This window comes from Erithacus rubecula (assembly GCF_903797595.1).
Source record: "Erithacus rubecula genome assembly, chromosome: 3".
Taxonomy (NCBI): domain Eukaryota; kingdom Metazoa; phylum Chordata; class Aves; order Passeriformes; family Muscicapidae; genus Erithacus; species Erithacus rubecula.
This window is the reverse complement of record NC_136689.1, coordinates 95,261,112-95,273,725: the sequence shown is the minus strand read 5'-3', so window position 1 is coordinate 95,273,725 and position 12,614 is coordinate 95,261,112. Positions and strand designations below refer to the sequence as shown.

Sequence of the window (12,614 nt, the reverse complement as noted above, 5' to 3'; positions counted from 1 at the left end):
TCTGTTTTATACACTCAGAATTATAGTTTGAAGAACATAGTTGAGTAACCAGACTGCAGATTTAAGAGTGCTTCAGTATTTTGCTGCTGTTTTCAATGATTAAACTTGGAATTACAAAGGAATAGTTAGCTGGATGTTCGGTGCAACTGACAAACTAAGACTATAGATATGGGGTAGTTGGTTTTAGTATTAACTTGATGTTTATTTTCATAACAGTCCATGAGCTAAAATTTTTTCCTTAAATTATTTTTTTTGTTTCTGAAGAGTCTGAATATCCTCAGATTACAGACATCTCTTGTATTGTGGAGAGTGATTTTTGATTCTAATACAGTATTCATTTGAAAAGAAACTACACTTCCACTGAAAAATATTAAAGCAGAAGGAAGGTATTAAAAAAAATGTGTATTTTGCTTAATAAGCAAAGCAAACCAAAACAATCTTCAGACTGTATCTCAGCACAAAATATTCTGACATAAGCAGTGACATTTAAGTCATTGCCACATTTTCTACACAAATTTATAAGAGCTTGGAGAAAAAACGTTTATTCAGTCCAAATACTATGCAAAAACCAATAAACTAAAAAACAAATTTAAAACAAAACAAAACAAAATTATCCCACACACAATTTTCACCTGTAAGTAACCTGTAAAGATTATGTTGAGTTCTTATGTCTGGGTAGTATGTCACATTGTATTTGCCATTAGCTAAGATAAAATAATAATAAGACAAAAATAAGTATTAATTCATAATGGTGAAATAATCAGTGAGAATCTGGTCCTCACAGAAGTTATAGAGAATTTTGTTTCACTCACAAGAACTATCTTTATCACTAAAGTCATTGCAGAATACTCACTAGTGAGACACTGCAAGTAGTGTTTTGAGAAAGCTAAACATGAACTATGCTCTTTCAGTCAAAAGTGCTGGTTGTATACAAATGGCAAAGGTAATTTCATTTTATACTTAAAGCATAACTGAAAGTTTTAAACAAAACAGTTTTGCATCAAGATGCTATTATGAATAATAACATTTCCAAATAATTTTGCGTGCATAGGAGCTGGATTTTGAAGCTAAGACAAGCTATACCTTGAGGATAGAAGCAGCCAATATGCACGTTGACCCTCGTTTCCTGAGTCTGGGGCCCTTCAGTGACATGACAACAGTGAAGATAATTGTGGAAGATGTTGATGAGCCGCCTGTGTTCACATCACGTCTGTACTCCATGGTGGTGTCTGAAGCAGCAAAGGTTGGCACCATCATTGGAACTGTAGCAGCCCATGATCCAGATGCCTCGAATAGTCCTGTCAGGTAATTGTAAATTGGAACTATTTATTCAGCCTTTGCATTGAAGTTGTTCATCTTGTGGTGGGACAGGTTTTGATTACACTGAAAATAATTAATAAGCTTTATTCCCTTGTGAAGGGAGATTCAGATGTTCTATGAGTTTGCATGTTTTAACTTTTATAACCTGAGCTCTCTGTGAAAAGAGAAAGAAGAAAATAAGATAGTTTTAGAATCCTAAAGGAAAAAGATCACCTAAAAATATTGCTCATATTTATTATTCTCTAAGCTTAGGAAGAGTCTGTTACTATCTACAGCAAGTTATGCTCCCTTAAATCAACCAGGATCGAAGATTATATCTATAATATACATGTATGCTTGACTAATGATTCATAGTCTATATGCCCTAGGAATCAGAATGTAAAAGGACATAAATTCCCACAGGAATACTGGAGATGAGGTCCTAGAGCAGGAAACATTAGTAAAAAAATCTTTACATGACAGGATGAGATGCATCCTGTTCTTGTCAGGATGATTAAAGGGTTTTAGTTTTGTAAATTTTTTTGCAGGCCAAATATCTTCCATTTGAATGGGAAGAGGTATGATCACTGGAGATTCATAAACTGTCAAGGCCCTCTTACTTTGTCTTCAGTGTCTGAAAAACCTGCAAGTCTTCCACAATATAATTTCCAAGATCATTAAGAAACTGTAAGAATTTGTGAGAACACAAATTCTCAATCTTATGTTTGATTGCATCTAAGGTCAGAGCTCAAGGGCAAAGACTCACCACCTTAGCAAAACCAGTAATGAGCTACTTGTTATTTTTCTTATGCAGAGTAATAATATTAATTCTCAAAAGAACATGTAAAGGATCTAGAGAGTAATGGTAATAACTTAGGAACTCTGTGAATTTAAATACCACAGGGTTCTTAATACACAATTAAAAGTTAGTGCATAGTTTCATTTGTTTTTATTGCTACTTTGGCCATACATTGGAAAGATCTTTGTGGGGTACTTGTTTGGGTGTCACTTCTTTTGGTAATGTTAAGTCTTTCCTTTCATGCATTGAAAATGAACTTGGGAGTCTAGTGTAATTTCTAAAGAAGAGATTTTATGCTGCAAAAATTAAGCATATGTTTCACTCCTAGAGGTGATGCAAGTGTTCCATCTCTTTCATTATGTATTTGCTACATATTCCAAATAGCTGATTCCCATCATGTATAAACAAGTCCTAGATGAGTGTTTGGCATGGATTTACTTGCGAAATTTATCTTTACTGTGGCAGTATTTTCTGGCACTGATGCTAGCATCTGGTGTATATTATCTGGTTACCAGAATAATTTAGAATAGGCTCAAAAACAGTTCCATTAATACAGACAATGCTTAGAATGTTTTTGATGCCTTTATAAACATAAAGATGAGGTTTTTGGCCTTGATCTGGTTAATTTTTACAATTTCAGCATAAAAAGTAATTATATCACCTGCTAACATCTTGAAGATTCCTTCTGCTTCAAAGTTTCTTGAAATTTGAGGGAGTGCAAAAGAAGAAAGTAGTGAGGATTTATCTATATTCTTGCGAATCTGCTATGTACATGGTCAAAGGTACTGAAAGATCATATAATTTAAAGCTGTTCTACATACACTAAAATTGGAAATGTGCTAAGGAGGATTAATGCATAAATCTTTTCATGATCTGTTTAAGGAATTTAAACTATTAATCTATAAATAAATATTCCAACCTCCATAGGTTGGGCTTATATCCATGCTGATTAAAACTAGATTTTTTACAATTTGGAGAATGTTGAAATTACAAGATCAGACACAGAACCTTGAAAATACCAAGGGCTAGAGAAAATACTAAATGTTTTGAAAATAAGAGGGAGAGGAAATAAGGAAAATAAGGACCAGAGAACTATTGATGTTTGAACTAGCTTAACTAAAGGATTTAAAACTCCTGCAGCTCAAAGATTTTCAAGTACTATGGCTGTGAGGAATTAAAGGATTAAATGTATTTAAAATATTTTTTTTAGAATTTGAATATGGATACAATGCTTATAAATAAGGGAAACTGCTTACTTCCTATGCATAATTTTTTTTCATTGTTTCATAATGGTCTGTCATCCAATTTATATAACTTGTTTGCTTTTCTCCCTTCCTCCCTCCCTGTCTCCCTCCTTTACTTCTTTATTTTTTTCTTTCTCACCTCTTCATCTCCTCCTTCTCCTTTTCTCCTTCTCTTTCTCCTCCTTCTCCTTCTCCTTTTTCCTCCTCCTTTGACTCTTCAAGTTGCATAGTGATAGTCTTAATAACTGGGAAATCTAAGGATTTCTAAGGGAAATCTGGCAGGAGATTGAATCTCACCTATGAGGCCTGCCAAGATTGACTACACAGCAGAGGTGACAGGTATAGTCTCATGGGGAAACTTGCCAGCCAAAATGCAGCTGTAGAGTACCAATGACCAAATAAACAGCAGTACTGGAAAAAAATAAAGTGAAAAATGGCCTACAGTTAAGACAAAATGAAAGAAGAAAAGAAAAAATGAAAGAGGGAAAGCAGTAATCCACAAAAAACTGCTGGTACTGTTGTTGTTACAACTTGATATTCTCTCTCTCACTGTGACATAATACAGCAAAACAATTCTAATTATGTAACAAGGCTCTGCACTTTGATTATACAGTTAAGAGGGATAAATAAAAAAGTAACACAGAAAAGAAGATGGTATATTGCAACACAGAGCAAACAAATCGTTTCAGAAGATCATTGTATTTGGAAGTCTCATTTTTTGTCTTGCATAATTCTTTCTTTCCATGCTGCTCAAAGAATTTGGTTCATGTTATATCAATAATATAATATATCATCAGTGTGTCAGTAATTGCAATGATCACACTTCATCTAGTTCAGACACTTTAATTCATCCTGAGCACAGGGAAGTGCTCTGGAGTACATACTTGACCTAAATGAGAGTCAAGAATCTGACCCAATAACAAATCTAATGTCAAGAATATTCCAGTTGTAAATCTAGATCTGCCTAATGAACTGTCCTTTACTCTCAGAAGAGATTTAAACAAATCCCCCACAGGTGTTTTGACCTTTTCTCTTGTGCTATTTTCAATTTGCTAAGGAGCTCCCAAGGAGCTCCCCTTCCTAAAACAAATTTGGAGGTAAAGATATGTTAAGCCAAAGAGTTAGGGCATGACCCTGTGTTTGTCTAATGACAGTAAAGCATTGTGAGCTGACAGTGATGACATGCAATCTCTTGACCCTAGTCTGCATCATCTTTCCTTTTTCCCCCTTCCCCTGCAGCCCGAGACTCTGCTGGTGATAGAAGGCTCTGTGCTCAGACTGCCAGCCCCATGGGATCAGCACCTGCTGGTACAGCCTCCTAGCAAATTCCAATTCACCTTCTCCTTAGCTGGCTCCCAGGAGGATGCTCTTTGATTAATGCTTGAGTTTGCTTTACAGAAGAGAGAAAGAAAGAAAAGACAGAGGAATACTTACAACCTCAGTTGACACTGTGGGGGTGCAGCCCACCACTGTCAGCACAAGTCACTGTGCAATCCTCTCTCCTTTGCATGTGGCTTTTCTTCTCTCAATGCCCTAGGGAAACTGGACTGAGCAATGCTCAAGCTAAGGAAAAAGTGGAAACTGTTTTCCTCTAATAACAAATCAATGAAATATTTTTACAAGCTGTAATTGAACATAAATGAAAAGTTTTTTTCATCCTTTTCCTAGGTATTCAATAGATCGAAACACAGACCTGGAAAGGTATTTCAATATTGATGCCAACAGTGGAGTCATTACAACTGCCAAATCTTTGGACAGGGAAACTAATGCTGTTCATAACATCACAGTTTTGGCCATGGAAAGTCGTAAGTATCCATAGAAAGATTTTTATCTACAGTTTATGTGTAAAGCTTCAGGCTTGGTTTTGATGAACTTCAATTTGAGAAAATCTGGCAGTTGCAAACTGTTGCAAATAAAAATAACATATTACTTAATGCAAAAGAAATCTGTATGATTAAAATTTTAAAATGCTTCACTCTTTCATTTGCTTCACACCTTATGTATCATTTTGTCTTCTGAAATACAAGAACAGAGGAAGATAAAATATATTAAGTGAGCATTCTCACACTAGTTATTACAGGACAGATGATATGGAAGATAGGGGAGAACTGTTAGCCCATCTCAGTGAGGGCACTCAGAGTTGATGGCTGTTGGTCAACCACAGCATTCTTAGAAGGTATAAATTAAAGGGGATGTGAATGCTAATGTGGTTTCATTTTCCTGACTCTAAGATATCACTGAAATTATTTTGTACTTGGTATTTTTTTTCTGGTTTAAGATGAAAAGTGTTTTAAAAAAATGCAATGCTTCAAATGGATACAAGAAATCTTCTGAGGCAGGTTCAAACCAAAACTCGTTCTGCTTTGAATACACTTTGTGAAGTGCTTTTAGATTTGAAGAATTCATATCTTCAAATTTTATCCTTATTACTAGTCTGTTGGGCTGTGATAATAAAAAAGTTTTAAGTTCTCTGTCTTGCTATTATAAAAATCATCACTTCTTGATTTCAGTGAGCTTAACTTAACTTTTAACCTGAAAATTGAGATTTATCTTTTAGTGTCTTTATGAATTTCTCTTGTATTATCATACGTAGAATTTTGGTTTAAAAACCCCAAAATACAAAACAAAAATTTTCCTAGATGGTAGCAAAACTGATGAGGCAGATAAGGGGCATACTTCACACAAATGAGAGTCTAGGAGCACAAGTAAAAACTTGTACTGCTTTTAATTATATTCATCCTTGCTCAGTTTTCAATAAACTTAGTCCAGTGGAGGAAAAATTTGGTGTCAAAATGGCTTGCTTCTCTGGTATTTCACATGTGGTACAAAAACCAAACAAAAAAACCCCCACCTTGTGATTTACATTTGGATGCTTAAAATATTTATTAAAATGTGGTTGCAATGCAGTATAAAAAGATAGATATATATTTGAAGTTTTGAAAAGTTTTTAATTTTATCCTTCTGTAACACTAATATCAACATTTTTGGTAAAAATGCTGCAAGAACTCTTTTTCCTGCTCCAAAAGCAAAGTGAAATAACTATTGCACTCACTGATGTCCCTGACCTTAGTCCAAAATATAATTACTGTTTAAGGTTAAATTATGACATTGGACACTGAACATACTCAAAGTTTAGCTAGAGATGTGCATCAGTTGAGGATTTGATTCATATTTAAGTGTTCAACCTGTTAATTACAGTATTGAAATACTTAGCTGTGTGTGCACTTTAAATACTTTGGGATTTGCTTCAGAAGGCAGCCTTCTCTTCTCTTACACATAGCTGATAAAATTATGATTTTGACATCTGGTCCATTTAAAGTTCAGAAAAGAAAAAGTTTAACCCATGATAATCATGCTATTCCCAGTATGAATAATGATATTCTAGCTAGCTTTTTTGTTCTGTCTAGTGATGATTTTGCATATCTTGCTCTTATCCTTCCATGTGATTTGATTCAGTGCTGTGATTACTGAGTTAGATCCTGAGAGTAAAATCTTAGGTTAACTGAAGCAGCTGAAGAACATAAATTTTGGCCCAGAAAATCAAGACAAGAGTTTCCTTTATATTTGAGGGAGGGATTATAATTGATTTGACATGCATATCCAAAAGAAGAATGTGATTGAAAAAGCTATTGACCTTCAGAATAACTTGCCAGAATCTCCTCTTAATTGTTTTATTGGACTTTTTCCTATAGAGAATCCAGCACAGATTGGGAGAGGCTATGTAGCCATTACAATTCTTGACATCAATGACAATGCCCCTGAGTTTGCCATGGAGTATGAGACAACTGTCTGTGAAAATGCTCAGCCTGGTCAGGTATGTCTTGATAGGTTCTATGTTTATTTTTACCAGATAATCAGCCATTTCTTATGGAAGCCTTCCAGCTTTAAGATAAAGAAAAATCATCTTATAACAGTAAAAATGAGGCCCTGATGAATAATAAAAAAAAGCAAACAATAAAAAAGATCCATGTATAAAAATTATTGGTTGAAAGTAGTGTTAAAATCTCTGGCTTTCTTACATGTATAAGTGATACATTTTGCTTAACTCATCTAATTTTGAATAATACTGAGAATGCATACTTTCTCCTAATTTTTGTGGGAAGTGGGAAGCAGTAACACAAAGGTTATTCTGAGACTAAATGCCCACCATTCCAAAAATGAGTACTCACTTTTAATCCCCCTAGGAAATATGGACCTTAGGGACAGAGTTTCACAAGGGGAATATAATACTATTCTTTATTCTTACATTTTCAAATGCCAAAATTTTCAAGTGATTCTAGACTTAACTAAATCTACCTCTTCTTGTTTCTCCTTGGTGTCCCTCATATTTGCCTTTTCCTCTCTATTATGGAAGACCTCACAAAATACATGCACTTTCTCAGTCCCTCCTCCCACTTCCTGAGGACTAGTTAGTAGATGTTGCACTTGTATAGATCCAATATATTTCCTGGAAGGCTTTGGTCATTTTTGCCTCCTCCCAGTGTATTGTCCTTCCTGTGTTCACATATTTCAAAATCATCTCATAATTTAAATTCTGATAAAAAGCCATTATGTTTATTAGCTTGTGTTCACAAGAAACTCAGACTATGCATTCTCTTTTTGCTCTCTATTTTCCCTGTACTCTGATCAGAAATGGACCAGAGAATTGTAATTTCCAATTTTTTAATATTTTAAGCAGTGGTGACACTTTCATTAGAGGTAGATTTTGACAGGATTTTAGAAAATGAAATTTAAATAATAATAGCAATGAAATTACAGGAAATAACAGTATACTTATGAAGTGCTACTCTGGTTTTCATTATAATAAAAACAAAAAGTACAGGAATTCAAATCCTCAAAAAAATCACGGTTTCCATGTGAAGGTTTACAACATTGATTGTAGCCACTGATAGCTACACTAAGAGTTGTCCAGAAGATTCACTTTTTCTACTGCTATGCAGTTTATTACTCCAAGCTCTGGTGAATGACAAGACCTAACTTTCTCCCAGATCCTGCAGAGCATTGCTTTGGCCAATAGATTTGCTACATGGAAAGAGTTGAGTCACACATGAACAATCTCTACCTGTTTAGGAGGTTAGGAAACCAAAATGCAAGATGAGTGGAACTTGAGGGAGAGTTGATATTTTGATAGGTAACAGATGGGTTATATAATGAATATGTACATATGCTTCAATGAAACCCTGATGTATCTCAAAACAGGTGATCCAAAAAATTAGTGCAATTGATAAGGATGACCCACCAAATGGCCATCAGTTCTACTTCAGTCTAACAGCAGAGGCAGCAAATAACCACAATTTTACATTGCAGGACAACAAAGGTAAGAAAATTTTGATTTGGTAAATATTCACCACTAGCACCTTCCATTTTTGATGCAACATGCTTATTATGACCTACATAAACTTCTGTTCTGATAAGGACATAAACTACAATCAGCCTGCCAAATAATTTTATCTGTAGATTATTTTTCAAAGGAATTAAGCTGTTGTTGGAGTCTTTTAAAGCCTTGAGCCAAACAGAGCAGCATCAAATCTTTAAATCTTTTTTTTTTTTTTTTTTTTTTCATTAGCCACTCTTCAAATTTTTTTCCTGTATTTCAAGTTTTTTATCTAAATTAGATTTCACCTTGTGGCAGTGATTGAAAAATGTCCAGGAATTCATGCCTTATTAATGTAACTCAGGGGATAAAAAATGAGTGCACAATAGATGGAGATGTTTTGTGATTTGTGGGGATTTTGTTTTGATTTTAGAAAAACACATCTTTTCAGTAACTTAGCCCCTTTTGAAGGATGCTTTTGATAATGAAAGCTGCCTAGAATATTTGCACAGACTTCTTGTAAGTGTTTCCTCAAAGAATCCCAATGACATTCCATTACTTTTAGTTAAAATATATGAGAACACACCCTAATTACTGCCCTCATTAGTTGCACTGCACAATACAGCAGCTGGGCACGTGTCAGTAGTTTAGCTATTAGCTGTAGTAAACAGAACTAAATAGACAGGGTATTGCTCTTGCATTGCTCTTTTATGGATCAGTACTTAACCAGAACTGCAAAGTCATCCTATTAGTTAAACAAGAAAAACAAACATGGACACTGAAGGACTCTGAATAATATTCAGTAGGTACAATGTGTGAACTAATAAAATTCCTTCACGGAGATCTTCATTGCCTTACCATATGAGTAGTTAATGAAATGCTTAATTTTCTTCATATGAACAGTTTGCAGTTTAAAACTGAAGACTAATAGTAGCAATGATCAAAATAATAAAAGAGCATTAGAATAGGGCTTTTCAGAAATCTGGCATCATAAGAACCATAAAGCAGTTCATGAATAGAGACACTCTTCCAGACAACTTATAATTTGATAAAAGTAATAATAGTGCCTGTAAAATCAGTGGAGGCACATGACACAGCAGCAGTTGTCTCATTCAACATTAGTTAATTTTATGCATCTCTCATTTGATGTTATATCAAGAAGTGCTTGCATGTTTTGCCAGATAGATCATAATAGATGAGACATTAAGATAACTTTATTGATTAGCAATATATCTGTCTATGGTAAGTATAGATAAGATATAGATAGGTAAGTAGACAGATAGACCAAGTGAATGAACATTTATATATGTCCTGGGGGATGTAACTCCCTACCTCTCAGGAACTATGAAACTGTATTGTACACAGTGAGTTTTACATGTCTTCTTGAACACACAAGATTTTTAATCACAGAAATCAGATCAGTGTCTAACTATGCATTTTAGATTGATTATAATAGTCATCTTGAATCTCAGAAGAGTCTGAAAACAACAGCATGTATTTGTTGCATGCACGCTTACCTTGTTTTTTCACATACTGGAATAATTTTGCATTCAAAAATGTTTCATTGATTTTCAGAACTTATTCTGCTATTAATATGGTCATTGCTTCCATTAACATGATATCTGTATCTGTAAATAATTGAAATGGTTGCATGTAAATTAAGTGGAAACGTATTTAGATACCTAATCTGATCACTGAAGGGTATTTTTTCTTTTTATAATGATCTCATCTTCAGCTGTCTATCCAGATTGTGAAAATGTGAGCTTAGCTAAAAAAAAAATGGACTTCTGCATTTTTGAAATATTCTTCTATGGAAAATAAGAATCTTCTTGTTTAGTTTTATGTGATTTCTCAGTTGATCTTACCTCTGCAGCATCAAAAATATATGACTGGGAAAGGTAAACTTGTTGAAATAATATCAATGTTTTTATGAAGTCTTTAAGTAAAAGGCTATAGTATTTATAAGCTTGTGTTTTAGAAAAGTCACACATTTTATAATTTGTCTTTATATTCCTTTGTCTAGATAATACTGCGACAGTTTTAACCAAAAGAAATGGCTTTCGAAGACAGGAGCAGTCTGTTTTCTACCTGCCAATATTCATAGTGGACAGTGGATCACCTTCACTTAGTAGCACTAATACTCTCACCATCAGGGTCTGTGACTGTGACGCAGATGGAATTGCTCAGACATGCAATGCAGAAGCATATATCTTGCCTGCAGGACTTAGCACTGGAGCCCTGATTGCAATATTGGCTTGTGTCTTGACACTGCTAGGTATGTCTTCTTTCTGTTCTTATTTTGCATTCAATGAATTGTACCAAAAAATACATGAATATAAGCTTCAACATTCCCCTGATTTCTGTAAACAGGCACAGACAATATTCAAGAAAGAACAGCATTTTGTATTATTAACATAACACCAAAAACCCATTAGAATTGGAATATCAATTTAGACACTTTGTTTCTATTTCAAGCTGCCTCCAAACACATATAACAGTAAAAGAAAAAAAATTACTGGCATCAAATGCAATATTTAAGAGATAGACAACACAGTCAATGGAAGCATTTGGTTTAGCATGCTCACCATATAACCAGTATCAATGGGTCCCTTTTCCATATGTTTTTTCCAATGTTTTTAAACATTTATTGATTTGCATAGAACAAGAGATATTCAGAAAATAAAACAGATGCAATTTCCTGATGAGAATTATAATTAATTGACATTAATTATCTACAGAGTGATCTTTTGTTGCTCCTGCAAATGGTACCACAGCTGGGTTTTATGTTGAGCAGTGAAACTGCAACTAGATAAAAGGCAGTGGAAAAGAGTGGAATGGTGTCAACATCCTAGTTTGCCTAGCATTTCTAATGTAATACCTAGTCATTAAACAGTAAATGAGAGAGTAAAGGGTCAAATGAAGAAATAAAGATGAAGGATAAAATGAGCAAAAAAGAAGTTTTGCTTTTTACCTGAAAATTCATATGTCAACATGGGTAATTTCATAGTTTTCATCAATGTTGCTATCAATTAGGAGATTTTTTTATTCCCTGTTTTTATATACCAGTCTAAGGAGGGAGAAGACCACAGTCTTCTTAGGCTGTAATAATACAGGGGTGTTATGTCTGCCACTCTTATCAAAGTAATTTGGATAGGTAAAATCAAGAAACTTGTGTCCAAGCTTCTGTTCATGGCAATATTTCCACCACGTATTGATATATTTTCTTGTGTGCTCTGATTTATGCATCTGGAAACTATTAGAAGAAAATTTTCCTTCTGCTAAACTATTTCTGAAGGACTCCAAAACAAAAAACTAGTTGCATACTTTTTCTACAGAATAATAAAAATCCCTACCACTGCAATGAACTCAACCAACTTACTCATTAGCTATATATATATATATATATATATATATATATATATATATAGGAGGTGGCATTTCTAAAGTTTTCCATCTCCGTGACATAAAAAAATTATAGCACCATAAGACTTCATTCTCACTCAACACATGGTTAGGCCTAGGTTTAAGAAATGGAAGGGAATTATTGCCAAAAGTTTTAATGAAGATTTTTATATACCATTTCTCCAGTGGCATTTCTAGCCAACTTATGTACACAAATGAATTTGGACATGAAGCTAAATGTTAGAGTTCAAAAAGATATAAAAATATTCCCTTATATCAACTAGCATTAATATCAGTAAAAAAACACCCACTTTAAACTTTTACTTCTAAGTATATTGGACTAAACTCCTGGAACCATAGCAATTCATTTGATCCCAAAATGAATTGTCACAATTTTTGTTATACATGAAAAGAGCATTTCTGAAGATTATATAGGAAACTTCTTTAGGTACCATGAAGCTTGGTCTGGTCATAAACTTTTCTTACATAGAAGCAGTAGGACTGCAAGAAGACCATTGAGTGGAAACACAGCGTGTTGGCCCCAAATAACTTGCTT

The 12,614-nt window shown here is 34.1% G+C and overlaps 1 protein-coding gene across 1 annotated transcript in view; it reads left to right on the top strand.

Annotated features, from left to right (window-relative positions):
- The window catches only part of LOC306799111 (cadherin-7), an 81,042-nt gene that overhangs the window by 61,912 nt on the left and 6,516 nt on the right, over positions 1–12,614 (top strand). Inside the window, exons 7-11 of the mRNA XM_079299691.1 lie at positions 1,052–1,305; positions 5,011–5,147; positions 7,035–7,156; positions 8,542–8,659; positions 10,680–10,931. Of these exons, the coding sequence (XP_079155817.1) occupies positions 1,052–1,305; positions 5,011–5,147; positions 7,035–7,156; positions 8,542–8,659; positions 10,680–10,931 (883 nt within the window). The remainder of the gene's footprint in view (positions 1–1,051; positions 1,306–5,010; positions 5,148–7,034; positions 7,157–8,541; positions 8,660–10,679; positions 10,932–12,614) is intronic.